General features: G+C 42.1%; 1 protein-coding gene across 1 annotated transcript; it reads right to left on the bottom strand.

Annotated features, from left to right (window-relative positions):
* Positions 1–6823: 6823 nt before the first annotated feature.
* On the bottom strand, positions 6824–14246 carry LOC118947683 (gastrula zinc finger protein XlCGF17.1-like). The gene is made up of 3 exons (XM_036972655.1): positions 14193–14246; positions 13880–14057; positions 6824–8083 (listed from the first exon to the last, which is right to left on the bottom strand). Exons 1-3 carry the CDS (start codon positions 14193–14195, stop codon positions 7368–7370), a joined length of 897 nt encoding a protein of 298 aa, XP_036828550.1. The 5' UTR covers positions 14196–14246; the 3' UTR covers positions 6824–7367.
* Positions 14247–16307: the final 2061 nt, after the last annotated feature.

Below are 16307 nucleotides of genomic sequence, written 5' to 3'. Positions count from 1 at the left end.
TTCTCCTCTCAGGAAGCTCCGTGGTTAATCAAGCTGTATACACGCTAATTATTTTCCTCCCAGGAAGCTCCGTGGTTAATCAAGCTGTATACAGGCTAATTATTCTCCTCTCAGGAAGCTCCGTGGTTAATCAAGCTGTATACACGCTAATTATTTTCCTCCCAGGAAGCTCCGTGGTTAATCAAGCTGTATACAGGCTAATTATTCTCCTCTCATGAAGCTCCGGTAAACAGTGGTTGTAGTGCACTGCTGCTACCACCAGGCCTGGAGTGCATTTTGACTTTGTTGATAGCTAGCTGCCGTGTTGCTAACAACGTAGCACCTAACTAACTGGCTACCGATCAACCTATTGTGTGTATTGAACATTCATATTGGACAGTTTTACCTATAGAGTAGCACCACCACCCATCAGCCCATTCTCTTCTTGATGTCAAAGCTGCAGTGTATTGTTGCTGTAGGAGTTTATGATTAATAATCCTATTTACTTCAAGCCCCACTAAGATGTCACCATACTATTCATTTAAAGCCCCTCTGTCAGATATAAATCATCAGAGTGGGAAACCAACTGACATGGAAACAATGTAGCAAATGTATCACTATCAGAGTGTATTATGACATCATATAGAACGACTCAGACATTCCAAACATCACTTGATTATCAGAGGGGTGAATTATGACATCATATAGAACTACTCAGACATTCCAAACATTACTTGATTATCTGAGGGGTGTATTATGACATCATATAGAACTACTCAGACATTCCAAATCAGGCTTCATCCACATCATGAAGGTGGATATTGATCCAACCATTTCAAAAGTAATGACTGGGCTGATGGAAACAGGATATGCCTGAACAATTTTATAAATCCAGACAGGCAATTTGTTTGTTCATTTTACAGGGTGGGATCCTTTTGTGTCAGTAAAAATGTATGAGCAGGAAATAGCGGTGGAAACTCCTTTATGCGCAAATATTTATATAATAACCATCACATCTTAGTTAACTTGGAGTCAAGTGATGAAATGTTGATTGGTCCTCCCACTACGACTTGGAAACCCATGTAGTTTATTAGGCTACAGATGAAATAAGTTATGAACTTCACAGGGTGGTGAAAGTGCATGTGTTGAGCTTGATGCTCCTTTCCAATACATTTTGATGGTCTTCTTCTGGTGACATGATGATAGATGCTTAGCTGCCATTTGACAAATGAAATAATATGGCTCTCATCCATAATAATCTCATCATGTACAGTGGGGAGAACAAGTATTTGATTCACTGCCGATTTGTCAGGTTTCCCTACTTACAAAGCATGTAGAGGTCTGTAATTTTTATCATAGGTACACTTCAACTGTAAGAGACGGAATCTAAAACAAAAATCAAGAAAATCCCATTGTATGATTTTTAAGTAATTAATTAGCATTTTATTGCATGACATAAGTATTTGATACATCAGATCCAACACCTGCCGCTTATTCAAACCAGCCCACTGGGCACAGACGTCAGTCCAACATCTAGTTTCTATTTACATGTCTTCGAGTCCTCAACTAAAGTGAATTCAACATGAAATCTACACAAAATGTCACCTGTCATTGGATTCAGGTTCCCAGTTGGGTGAAAAATATGTTGATGGCTTTTTACAAATCAGTTTTCTACATTGATCTAACATCATCACATGGATTTATTTAGTTGAAATGACGTGGAAACAACATTTATTCATACAGTGAGAGGCTTGGGTCAATCCGTGAGCGAGTCAGTGAATATTTTCATGTCATTAAATCATCAGTGGGCTACAATGCAAATGTCAACAATGGAACTAATGCATCACATCCAAATATCACTGTATTATCTGTAGTGCTGGAGGAATGACACACCCAGATAAACACACAGTCAGAGTTTAAAAAAGGACCATTTAAACACATGGAATCTGATCTACTCTATTTTCAAACTGACAGACTCCATATTCACTTCATGTTTTCTAATAAAAACATTCAAATATATGTTTGAGTATACTTTGTACAATTCAATTTCATAAACAATTAAACACAGTCAATAAAATAAGACAATGGGAGCACTGTGTATGTTCTCTGATGAGTTGTGAGTCAATGTGATGTGAAATATCAATTTACACACTAGAAGTATTTATTCTATCCTGTGTGGATTTTCATATGACTTTTAAGTGACTGTGATGAGTAATATGTCTTCCCACAGTCTGAACATTTGTAAGGCTTCTCCCCTGTGTGCAGTCTCATGTGTTCTTTCAGCTTTCCTAACCGGTTAAAACACTTTCCACACTGGGAACAGTCGTAAGAATAGGACTGTACAGCCTTACCTGCATTCCCACCTGTACAGTTACTAGAGAGTAGAATAGGACTGTACAGCCTTACCTGCATCCCCACCTGTACAGTTACTAGAGAGTAGAATAGGACTGTACAGCCTTACCTGCATCCCCACCTGTACAGTTACTAGAGAGTAGAATAGGACTGTACAGCCTTACCTGCATCCCCACCTGTACAGTTACTAGAGAGTAGAATAGGACTGTACAGCCTTACCTGCATTCCCACCTGTACAGTTACTAGAGAGTAGAATAGGACTGTACAGCCTTACCTGCATCCCCACCTGTACAGTTACTAGAGAGTAGAATAGGACTGTACAGCCTTACCTGCATCCCCACCTGTACAGTTACTAGAGAGTAGAATAGGACTGTACAGCCTTACCTGCATCCCCACCTGTACAGTTACTAGAGAGTAGAATAGGACTGTACAGCCTTACCTGCATTCCCACCTGTACAGTTACTAGAGAGTAGAATAGGACTGTACAGCCTTACCTGCATCCCCACCTGTACAGTTACTAGAGAGTAGAATAGGACTGTACAGCCTTACCTGCATTCCCACCTGTACAGTTACTAGAGAGTAGAATAGGACTGTACAGCCTTACCTGCATCCCCACCTGTACAGTTACTAGAGAGTAGAATAGGACTGTACAGCCTTACCTGCATTCCCACCTGTACAGTTACTAGAGAGTAGAATAGGACTGTACAGCCTTACCTGCATTCCCACCTGTACAGTTACTAGAGAGTAGAATAGGACTGTACAGCCTTACCTGCATTCCCACCTGTACAGTTACTAGAGAGTAGAATAGGACTGTACAGCCTTACCTGCATCCCCACCTGTACAGTTACTAGAGAGTAGAATAGGACTGTACAGCCTTACCTGCATCCCCACCTGTACAGTTACTAGAGAGTAGAATAGGACTGTACAGCCTTACCTGCATTCCCACCTGTACAGTTACTAGAGAGTAGAATAGGACTGTACAGCCTTACCTGCATTCCCACCTGTACAGTTACTAGAGAGTAGAATAGGACTGTACAGCCTTACCTGCATCCCCACCTGTACAGTTACTAGAGAGTAGAATAGGACTGTACAGCCTTACCTGCATTCCCACCTGTACAGTTACTAGAGAGTAGAATAGGACTGTACAGCCTTACCTGCATCCCCACCTGTACAGTTACTAGAGAGTAGAATAGGACTGTACAGCCTTACCTGCATTCCCACCTGTACAGTTACTAGAGAGTAGAATAGGACTGTACAGCCTTACCTGCATCCCCACCTGTACAGTTACTAGAGAGTAGAATAGGACTGTACAGCCTTACCTGCATCCCCACCTGTACAGTTACTAGAGAGTAGAATAGGACTGTACAGCCTTACCTGCATTCCCACCTGTACAGTTACTAGAGAGTAGAATAGGACTGTACAGCCTTACCTGCATCCCCACCTGTACAGTTACTAGAGAGTAGAATAGGACTGTACAGCCTTACCTGCATCCCCACCTGTACAGTTACTAGAGAGTAGAATAGGACTGTACAGCCTTACCTGCATCCCCACCTGTACAGTTACTAGAGAGTAGAATAGGACTGTACAGCCTTACCTGCATCCCCACCTGTACAGTTACTAGAGAGTAGAATAGGACTGTACAGCCTTACCTGCATTCCCACCTGTACAGTTACTAGAGAGTAGAATAGGACTGTACAGCCTTACCTGCATCCCCACCTGTACAGTTACTAGAGAGTAGAATAGGACTGTACAGCCTTACCTGCATCCCTACCTGTACAGTTACTAGAGAGTAGAATAGGACTGTACAGCCTTACCTGCATCCCCACCTGTACAGTTACTAGAGAGTAGAATAGGACTGTACAGCCTTACCTGCATCCCCACCTGTACAGTTACTAGAGAGTAGAATAGGACTGTACAGCCTTACCTGCATCCCCACCTGTACAGTTACTAGAGAGTAGAATAGGACTGTACAGCCTTACCTGCATCCCCACCTGTACAGTTACTAGAGAGTAGAATAGGACTGTACAGCCTTACCTGCATCCCTACCTGTACAGTTACTAGAGAGTAGAATAGGACTGTACAGCCTTACCTGCATCCCCACCTGTACAGTTACTAGAGAGTAGAATAGGACTGTACAGCCTTACCTGCATCCCCACCTGTACAGTTACTAGAGAGTAGAATAGGACTGTACAGCCTTACCTGCATTCCCACCTGTACAGTTACTAGAGAGTAGAATAGGACTGTACAGCCTTACCTGCATCCCCACCTGTACAGTTACTAGAGAGTAGAATAGGACTGTACAGCCTTACCTGCATTCCCACCTGTACAGTTACTAGAGAGTAGGCGAAGTTCCTCAATCTGGGGAAGAATACCTCTAATGTGGAATTTATAAAAATGTAATTACATTTTTTATTTAAACTTTATTTAACCAGGAAGGGTTCATTAAGATTAAAATCTATTTTTTCAAGAGTGTCCTGGCCAGTATTTAACATTCATATTGGACTGTACAGCCTTACCTGTGGAATAGGACTGTACAGCCTTACCTGTGGAATAGGACTGTACAGCCTTACCTGTGGAATAGGACTGTGCAGCCTTACCTGCGGAATAGGACTGTACAGCCTTACCTGTGGAATAGCAGCTGACGTGAGTTTTTTGTACGGTATGACTTTACTGACATAAAACTTTGGATGGAAACGTGGTTAATCAAGCTATATACAGGCTAATTATGTTCCTCTCAGGAAGCTCCGTGGTTAATCAAGCTATATACAGGCTAATTATGTTCCTCTCAGGAAGCTCCGTGGTTAATCAAGTTATATACAGGCTAATTGTTTTCCTCTCAGGAAGCTCCGTGGTTAATCAAGCTGTATACAGGCTAATTATGTTCCTCTCAGGAAGCTCCGTGGTTAATCAAGCTGTATACAGGCTAATTATGTTCCTCTCAGGAAGCTCCGTGGTTAATCAAGCTATATACAGGCTAATTATTCTCCTCTCAGGAAGCTCCGTGGTTAATCAAGCTATATACAGGCTAATTATGTTCCTCTCAGGAAGCTCCGTGGTTAATCAAGCTATATACAGGCTAATTATTCTCCTCTCAGGAAGCTCCGTGGTTAATCAAGCTATATACAGGCTAATTATGTTCCTCTCAGGAAGCTCCGTGGTTAATCAAGCTATATACAGGCTAATTATTCTCCTCTCAGGAAGCTCCGTGGTTAATCAAGCTATATACAGGCTAATTATGTTCCTCTCAGGAAGCTCCGTGGTTAATCAAGCTATATACAGGCTAATTATTCTCCTCTCAGGAAGCTCCGTGGTTAATCAAGCTATATACAGGCTAATTATTCTCCTCTCATGAAGCTCCGGTAAACAGTGGTTGTAGTGCACTGCTGCTACCACCAGGCCTGGAGTGCATTTTGACTTTGTTGATAGCTAGCTGCCGTGTTGCTAACAACGTAGCACCTAACTAACTGGCTACCGATCAACCTATTGTGTGTATTGAACATTCATATTGGACAGCCTTACCTATAGAGTAGCACCACCACCCATCAGCCCGTTCTCTTCTTGATGTCAAAGCTGCAGTGTATTGTTGCTGTAGGAGTTTATGATTAATAATCCTATTTACTTCAAGCCCCACTAAGATGTCACCATACTATTCATTTAAAGCCCCTCTGTCAGATATAAATCATCAGAGTGGGAAACCAACTGACATGGAAACAATGTAGCAAATGTATCACTATCAGAGGGGTGCATTATGACATCATATAGAACGACTCAGACATTCCAAACATCACTTGATTATCAGAGGGGTGAATTATGACATCATATAGAACTACTCAGACATTCCAAATCAGGCTTCATCCACATCATGAAGGTGGATATTGATCCAACCATTTCAAAAGTAATGACCGGGCTGATGGAAACAGGATATGCCTGTACAATTTTATAAATCCAGACAGGCAATTTGTTTGTTCATTTTACAGGGTGGGATCCTTTTGTGTCAGTAAAAATGTATGAGCAGGAAATAGCGGTGGAAACTCCTTTATGTACAAATATTTATATAATAACCATCATGTCTTAGTTAACTTGGAGTCACGTGATGATATGTTGTGTGGTCCTCCCACTACGACTTGGGAAACCATGCAGTTTATTAGGCTACAGATTAAATAAATGATGAACTTCACAGGGTGGTGAAAGTGCATGTGTTGAGCTTGATGCTCCTTTCCAATACATTTTGAGGGTCTTCTTCTGGTGACATGATGATGATTGATGCTTGGCTGCCATTTGACAAATAAAATAATATGGCTCTCATCCATAATAATCTCATCATGTACAGTGGGGAGAACAAGTATTTGATTCACTGCCGATTTGTCAGGTTTCCCTACTTACAAAGCATTTAGAGGTCTGTAATGTTTATCATAGGTACACTTCCACTGTAAGAGACGGAATCTAAAACAAAAATCAAGGAAATCACATTGTATAATTTTTAAGTAATTAATTTGCATTTTATTGCATGACATAAGTATTTGATACATCAGATTCAACACCTGCTGCTTATTCAAACCAGCCCACTGGGCTCAGACGTCAGTTCTACATCTAGTTTCTATTTACATTTCTTTGATTCGTCAACTAAAGTGAATTCAACACGAAATCAACACAAAATGTCACTTGTCATTGGATTTAAATTGCAAGTTCAGTGAATAAAAAAAAAATTACCTTATGTTGATGCTTTTTACAAATCCAATCAGTTTTCTACATTGATCTAACATCATCACATGGATTTATTTAGTTGAAATGACGTGGAAACAACATTTATTCATACAGTGGGAGGCGTCAATGAACAGTTTCATGTCATTAAATCATCAGTGGGCCAACAACACAAATGTCAACAATGGAACTAATGCATCACATCCAAATATCACTTGATTATCTGTAGTGCTGGAGGAATGACACACAGATAATGGGAGCACTGTGTATGTCCTCTGATGAATTTTAAGTCAATGAGATGTGAAATATCAATTTACACACTAGAAGTAATTATTCTATCCTGTGTGGATTTTCATATGACTTTTAAGTGACTGTGATGAGTAATATGTCTTCCCACAGTCTGAGCATTTGTAAGGCTTCTCCCCTGTGTGCAGTCTCATGTGTTCTTTCAGCTTTCCTAACCGGTTAAAACACTTTCCACACTGGGAACAGTGGTAAGGTTTCTCCCCTGTGTGTATTCGTTCATGAGCTTTCAGGCTTCCTAACTGGCTAAAACTCTTTCCACACTGGGAGCAATGGAAAGGCTTCTCCCCTGTGTGTATTCGCTCATGAGATCTCATGTTTCCTAACTGGTTAAAACTCTTTCCACACTGGGAGCAATGGTGTGGCTTCGACCCTGTGTGTGTCCTCTGATGTCTGTTCAGGCTTCCTAACTTGGTAAACCTAGTTCCACACTGGGAGCAGTGGTAAGGCTTCTCCCCTGTGTGTATTCGCTCATGAGATTTCATGTTTCCTAACTTGTTAAAACTCTTTCCACACTCGGCGCAATGGAAAAGCTTCTCCCCTGTGTGTATTCGCTCATGAACTTTCAGCTTTCCTAACTGGTTAAAACTCTTTCCACACTGGGCGCAATTGTGTGGCTTCTCTCCTGGTTGTGTCCTCTCATGTCTTTTCAGGCTTCCTAATTTGGTAATACTCTTTCCAATCTGGGAGCAGAGGTGTTGTCTTGCTGGTTTGGACGTCTCTGGTTCCGCCGAGTTTGGTTTTCCTCCTGCCAAAGACAGTGTTTATTTAAAGAGAGACATGAATGAAATCTCCACATGATAAAACTGCCTTATGAGGTTTAATCAGATCCCTCAATAACCCGAGGCCAGTTTTCAAACATTTCATAATTTAAAACAATCTTGGTGTGATTTTAAAACAAATGTTGTAGAGCATCCTGGTAATTACTGATATGTTTACATTACTTATTTTTAATTCTGTTTTACAAGTCAGAACACAAAACACTAGACAGTCCTATGACACGGACATCGCTGGATTCCTATCAAGCAGGTGGTTCTAAATATATAACATTCATGGCTGTATGATACAGAATGTGACCTACACACTTCCTTAAACATAAAATAAGAAATAAAAGGGAAGTTCACACATTTCTAACATTTTGACTATCATTAATGTCACGATATTTTGGGTAAAGTAAAAAAAGAATGAAATATTTTGGGAAGATTAAAAATATAAATATGTAAAGTGTTGGTCCCATGTTTCATGAAATAAAATATCCCCGAATTTTTCCACATGCATGAAAGCTTATTTACCTGAAATTTGGTGAACAAATTTGTTTACATCCGTTAGTGAACATTTCTCCTTTGCCAAGATAATCCATCCACCTGACAGGTGTGGCATTTCAAGAACCTGATTAAACAGCATGCTCATTACACCTTGCGCTGGGGCCAATAAAAGGCCACTAAAATGTGCCGTTTTGTCACACAACAATGCCACAGATGTCTCAGAGGGAGCGTGCAATTGGCATGTGACTGCAGGAATGTCCACTGGAGCTGTTGTCAGGGAATTTAATGTACAGTACCAGTCAAAAGTTTGGACTCACCTACTCATTCAAGGGTCTTTCTTTATTTTTACTATTTTCTACATTGTGGAATAATAGTGAAGACATCAAAACTAGGAAAAAACAATATGGAATCATGTAGTAACCAAAAAGTGTTAAACAAATCTAAATATATATTAGATTCTTCAAAGTAGCCACCCTTTGCCTTGATGACAGCTTGGCATTCTCTCAACCAGCTTCACCTGGAATGCTTTTCCAACAGTCTTGTAGGAGTTCCCACATATTCTGAGCATTTGTTGGCTGCTTTTCCTTCACTCTGCGGTCCAACTCATCCCAAACCATCTCAATTGGGTTGAGGTCGGGTGATTGTGGAGGCCAAGGTCATCTGATGCTGTACTCCATCACTCTCCTTCTTGGTAAAATAGCCCTTACACAGCCTGGAGGTGTGTTTGGTCATTGTCCTGTTGAAAAACAAATGATAGGCCCACTAAGCTCAAACCAGATGGGATGGCGTATCGCTGCAGAATGCTGTGGTAGCCATGCTGGTTGAGTGTGCATTGAATTCTAAATAATTCACAGACAGTGTGACCAGCAAAGTACCCCCACTCCACCTCCTCCATGCTTCACGGTGCACACATGCAGAGATCATCTGTTCACCTACTCTGTCTCACAAAGAACCCGAAAATCTCAAATTTGGACAAAGGACAGATCTAATGTCCATTGCTCGTGTTTCTTGGCCCAAGCAAGTCTCTTCTTATTATTGGTGTCCTTGAGTAGTGGGTTTCTTCGCAGAAATTCAACATTGAAGGCCTGATTCACACAGTCTCCTCTGAACATGTTGATGTCTGTTACTTCTACTCTGTGAAGCAGTTATTTGTGCTGCAATTTGAATAATGAACTTCTCCTCTGCAGCAGATAATCCATCCACCTGACAGGTGTGGCATATCAAGAAGGGAGACTCTGCAGGTCTCAGAGGGAGTTTGCAATTGGCATGCTGACTGCAGGAATATCCACTGGAGCAGTTTCCAGAGAATTGAATGTTTATCTCTCTACCATAAGCTTAGGCAGAAATTAACATTCAATTAATTATAGAGAATTTGGCATCCAATCGGCTTCACAACCGCAGACCACGTACAGCCAGCTCAGGACCTCCACATTGTCTTAGACCTGCCACCCAGACAGCTTCATTGGCTGGGCTGGTCTTGGCTCCCCAGCGGGTAGGCCTGTCTTCCAAGTGGGTGGGCTTATGCCCTCCCAGGCCCACCCATGGCTGTTCCCCTGCCCAGTAATGTGAAGTCCATAGGCCGAATTAATTTATTTACAATGACTGACTTACTGACTTATATGATATGATATGAACTGTAACTCGTTGAAATTGTTACATGTTGCGTTTATACTTTTGTTCAGTATATAGTACCATTAGGTATAATAATATATATATATATATATATATATATATATATATATATATATATATATATATATATATATATATATATATATATATATATATATTTTTTCAGTACCAGACAAAAGTTTGGACACACCTGCTCATTCCAAGGTTTTTCTTTATTTTTTATTATTTTCTACATTATTATTCTACAATGAAGACATCAAAACTATGAAATATATATTTTATGTTTGAGATTCTTCAAAGTAGCCTCCCTTTGCCTTGATGACAGCTTTTTGCACACTCTTGGCATTCTCTCAACCATCTTCATGAGGTAAAATCAAATGTTAAACATGTTTAGCAGATGTTATTGCGGCTTAATGCTTGTTGCTCCAACAGTGCAGTAATAACTAACAAGTAATATCTAACAATTTCACAACAATACACACACGTCTAAAGTAAAGGAATTAATAATATATAAATATTTGGACGAGCGATGTCAGAGTGGCATAGACTAAGATACAGTAGAATAGCATAGAATACAGTATGTACACATGAGATGAGTAATGCCAGATATGTAAACATTATTAAAGTGACTAGTGTTTCATTCCTTAAAGTGGCCAGTGATTTCTGGTCTATGCCAATAGGGCAGCAGCCTCTAATGTGCTAGTGATGGCTGTTTAACAGTCTGATGGCCTTGAGATAGAAGCTGTTTAACAGTCTGAAGGCCTTGAGATAAACAGCTTCTTTCAGTCTCTCGGTCCCAGCTTTGATGCACCTGTTCTGACCTCGCCTTCTGGATGATAGCGGGGTGAACAGGCAGTGGCTCGGGTGGTTGTTGTCCTTGATGATCTTTTTGGCCTTCCTGCGACATCGGGTGCTGTACGTGTCCTGGAGGGCAGGTAGTTTGCCTCCGGTGATGCGTTGGGCAGACCACACCACCCTCTGGAGAGCCTTGCGGTTGCGGGCGGTGCAGTTTCCGTACCAGCCCGACAAGATGCTCTCAATTGTGCATCTGTAAAGGTTTGTGAGGGTTTAAGGTGCTGTTGTGCCTTCTTCACCACACTGTCTGTGTGGGTGGACCATTTCAGATTGTCAGTGATGTGTAGGCTGAGGAACTTAAAGCTTTCCACCTTCTCCACTGCGGTCCCATCGATGTGGATGGGGACGTGCTCCCTCTGCTGTTTCCTGAAGTCCACAATCAGCTGTTTTGTTTTCGTTGGGTGTGAGGTTAATTTCCTGGCACCACACTCCCAGGGCCCTCACCTTCTCCCTGTAGGCTGCCTCGTAATTGTTGGTAATCAGGCCCACTACTGTTGTGTTGTCTGCAAACTTGATGATTGAGTTGGAGGCGTGTGTGACCACGCAGTCATGGGTGAACAGGGCGTATGGGAGGGGGCTGAGCAAGCATCCTTGTGGGGCCCCAGTGATGAGGATCAGCGAAGTGGAGGTGTTGTTTCCTACCTTCACCACCTGGGGGCGGCCCGTCAGGAAGTCCAGGACCCAGTTGCACAGGGCGGGGTTCAGACCCAGGCTTAATGATGAGCTTGAAGGGTACTATGGTGTTGAATGCTGAGCTACAGTCAATGAACAGTTTTCTTATTCCTTATTCCTTATTTCTAATTCCTCTTGTCCAGATGGGATAGTGCAGTGTGCAGTATGATGGTGATTGCATCGTCTGTGGATCTAATGGGGCGGTAAGCAAATTGAAGTGGGTCTAGGGTGTCAGGTAGAGGTGATATGATCCTTGACTAGTCTCTCAAAGCACTTCACGATGACAGAAGTGAGTGCTACAGGACGATAGTCATTTAGTTCAGTTACCTTTGCTTTTTGGGGTACATGAACAATGGTGGACATCTTGAAGCATGTGGGGACAGCAGACTGGGATAGGGAGAGATTGAATATGTTGAATATGTTGAGCCAGTTGGTCTGCACATGCTCTAAGGATGAGACTTGGGATGCCGTCTGAACCTGGCAGCTTTGCAAGGGTTAACACGCTTAAATGTCTTACTCATTTCGGCCACGGAGAAGTGTCGGTGGCACTGTGTTATCCTCATAGCGGGCAAAGAAGGTGTTTAGCTTGTCCGGAAGCAAGACGGCGGTATCCGCGACGTGGCTGGTTTTCCCTTTCTAGTCGGTGATTGTCTGTAAACCCTGCCACATACAGACCCTGCTATATACGTCTCGCGTCTAAGCCGGTGTATTGCGACTCCACTTTGTCTCTATACTGACGTTTTGCCTGTTTGATTGCCTTACGGAGGGAATAACTACACTGTTCGTATTCATCCATATTCCCAGTAACCTTTCCATGGTTAAATGTGATGGTCTGTGCTTTCAGTTTAGCGTGGATGCTGCCATCTATCCACGGTTTCTGGTTAGGGTAGGTTGTGCCTTGTTAAAAGTTAATTTGTGTTAATTTCTTTCTTTTTTAATGCATTTGAGCCAATCAGTTGTGTTGTGACAAGGTAGAGTTGGTATAGAGAAGATGTGATGAGGTGCTCTCATGAGGACCGCCACAGGAAAGGAAGACCCAGTTAGGACGAGTTAATGGCACCTCAGATTGCAGCCCAAATAAATGCTTCAGAGAGTTCCAGTAACAGGCACATCTCAACATCAACTGTTCAGAGGAGACTGTTTAGAAGGACACCAATAAGAAGAAGAGACTTGCTTGGGCCAAGAAACACGAGCAATGGACATTAGACCGGTGGATATCTGTCCTTTGGTCTAATGAGTCCAAATGTGAGATTTTTGGAGAGAGCTGCATCAGATGACCTAGCCTCCACAAATCAACTGGCCTCAACCCAATGAAATTTTTACATTTTTTTATGTATCCGTTATTTTACCAGGTAAGTTGACTGAGAACACATTCTCATTTGCAGCAACGACCTGGGGAATAGTTACAGGGGAGAGGAGGGGGATGAATGAGCCAATTGTAAACTGGGGATTATTAGGTGACCGTGATGGTTTGATGGCCAGATTGGGAATTTAGCCAGGACACAGGGGTTAACACCCCTACTCTTACGATAAGTGCCATGGGATCTTTAATGACCGCAGAGAGTCAGGACACCCGTTTAACGGTGTCCTGACAACTGAGATGGTTTTGGATGAGTTGGATGGCAGAGTGAAGGAAAAGCAGCCAACAAGTGCCCAGCATATGTGGGAACTCCTCCTAAAATTGTCTGAGACTCCAGTCACCCAAGTTATAGACTGTTTTCTTTGCTACCCCACGGCAAGCAGTGGGGTAGGGGCTTGTAAGTAAGCATTTCACGTTAAAGTCCACACTTGTTGTATTCAGCATTTCACGTTAAAGTCCACACTTGTTGTATTCAGCATTTCACGTTAAAGTCCACACTTGTTGTATTCAGCATTTCACGTTAAAGTCCACACTTGTTGTATTCAGCATTTCACGTTAAAGTCCACACTTGTTGTATTCAGCGCATGTGGCAAATAAAGTTTGGTTTGAAGACTGTTGGAAAATAATTCCAGGTGAAGCTGGTTGAGAGAATGCCAAGAGTCTGCAAAGCTGTATTTGTATTAGTCGGGGACAGCCCTACTGGGAACAGATACCAGTGGGCAGATCTATTTATTTGTTCAAACTAAACTACAGCACTTACTTTTATGAGTAAAATCTGATCCTTCCTTCTCTTCTCCTCCTCTCACAGTTCCAGTCAGCTCCGTTGTTTTCCTGCAGTCCACCAGCAGCACAGACAACCTCTTCATACCCAGCAGTAAGGTGCTACCGGGAGAGGCACGACACGGGGACTCTGGGTGGGAGGAAGGGCTAGCTTTGTCCTGGTAACGATAAAGAGGGGACACAGAGACATATCATGATGGATGCTGATGTCACTGTTGACATAAAGTGCTCTACAGAAACCCAGCCCAGAGCCCGATAGAGCAAGCTGTATGCTAGACCAGACCAAGCTGTACCATCTGATGTTCTGATCTGGAGAGACTCCTCTCTGCCTCGTCAGCATCAGGATGTTGTTGAGGCTCCCCAGAGGATCCACGAAAGTCATGTCTCTCTCCTGTGTGAACGAGAACATCAAACAGATGGTGAACTTATGATCTTCTATTGCAATCAACGAAATGGGTGCTGTTGCGTCCCTTTGATATTTTAAGTAGAAATGATGCACCAATATTTAATTTTAAAAGCCTGTTATACTAGATGAGGGGAACTTTAATATAGACCACATGGAGAATGAGAATTCAATACATCGAAATCCTATAACAATGGCAGATTGCCCCTTAAACAATTCCTACAGTACTGAACAACATATTCAAGTGTAGAACTTCAGTAGAATGCCCCTTTAAAAACACACATTAGTTCAACAACGGCATAGTTTGTGCCCCTGTTTAAGACAGTACTCACGGGTGTTAATCGGAACTTCTGTCTCCTCCTCTTTTATTGAGATATCCTCCTCTTCCTCTTTTACTCCAAATGGTTCTTCCTCTTCTTTCAATGTTATGGCATCTTCCTCCTTTTTGATTCTGAAAGCTTCTACCTCCTCCCCTTCCACTCTGACAACCCCATCTCCTACTCTGACAATCCCATCTTCCTCTTTAACTGTAATATCATCCTCTTCTTCTTTCAATGTGATAGCCTCCTCTTCCTCCTTTTTCATCCTGAAAGCTTCTTCCTCTCCTTTCATCAGAGCTTTTTCTCCGTCGAGCTTAGTGAGCTCATGCTCCGAGCGATTAGCCTAGTGCAATATCAATGTAACACATTTGCTAATTTAACAAGCAAATCACGTTTAAATGAACTAGTAGATAGAACATAACGTAAACATAATTATGTTCTAAACACTAAGAGTAATATACACAATATTGGTCTAAAGAGCATCAATGTTTTACGTTCGCTAGCAAACCACCGCGGTGGGTGAATCAGAAGCCCTTTGTCGCTGTTGAGGACGCTTCCAGTTCCGTCCACTAGATTATACGTCACGCAAGAAGCATCACGTGAAAGACTCACATCGCTTCCCGCTGACTGGAGTGGCTAACGCAGATTGGAAAAGTATTAATTACAATGTTTATTCTGGAAAGCAATACCATAAGTAGTCATTTCAAAACAACCAGATGTTGTTTTCTCTTACTTCTTACAGCCAATACTTTACTCCAGGGCTGACCTGCCCATTAGACAGGATTAGGTGGCAGATTGAAGAGGGTGGCATATTCGAGCTAAATTGACCAAGGCTCCTCACTAACAACACTTCACATAATGGTGCCCAAAAACAATGAAAACTTCTCTCACCCAGTGGCATATGGGATATTTAGGTGAGTGTTGCTGTTGCCACATGAAGCAGTGCCCACTTTGCAAAAGGCAACATGGACAGATATGCCTCTACCTGTGTAGAGAAAGATGCCCCATTGTCCTTCCTGTCTCTGAAGTGCCCTTTATGGTGGTGGTATAGTTTGTATTATTTTTTTCTCATAGTTATTCTGAACCCACTGTCTGCAAGTCGTTGTTAAATTCGCCTGAGTGATTTGTATTTTCCTTAACTTTCTGAAGAGGAAACAGCCCAGAAATGCCCCTGTCTGAGTGCATTTGTCTACCACTATGTGTAGCTGTTAGCGATGATGCTAATGATCCACTATGTGTAGCTGTTAGCGATGATGCTAATGATCCACTATGTGTAGCTGTTAGCGATGATGCTAATGATCCACTATGTGTAGCTGTTAGCGATGATGCTAATGATCCACTATGTGTAGCTGTTAGCGATGACACTAATGATCCACTATGAGTAGCTGTTTTTATTTATTTATTTTTTAACCTTTATTTAACTAGGCAAGTCAGTTAAGAACTAATTCTTATTTACATTGACGCCCTACCACTTGCCATACCCTAACCCGGACGATGCTGTGTGCCGCCCCATGGGACTCCCAATCACGGACGGTTGTGATACAGCCCAGGATCAAACCAGGGTCTGTAGTGACGCTTCTAGCACTGAGATGCAGTGTCTTAGACCGCTGCGCCACTCGGGAACCAATGACGGTGTGTAGTGTCTGAGTGCAGTCTACCACTATGTGTAGCTGTTAGCGATGATG

The sequence above is a fragment of the Oncorhynchus mykiss genome, unplaced genomic scaffold, assembly GCF_013265735.2.
Source record: "Oncorhynchus mykiss isolate Arlee unplaced genomic scaffold, USDA_OmykA_1.1 un_scaffold_189, whole genome shotgun sequence".
Taxonomy (NCBI): domain Eukaryota; kingdom Metazoa; phylum Chordata; class Actinopteri; order Salmoniformes; family Salmonidae; genus Oncorhynchus; species Oncorhynchus mykiss.
This window is presented reverse-complemented; position numbering and strand designations above follow the sequence as displayed.

What these genes read in the sequence shown, in the direction of transcription:
- LOC118947683 (XM_036972655.1), bottom strand. An exon ending in ATCAGATTTTACTCATAAAA is followed by an intron (nt 8,084 to 13,879) that starts GTAAGTGCTGTA and finishes TGTCTTTGGCAG; the next exon opens with GAGGAAAACCAAACTCGGCG.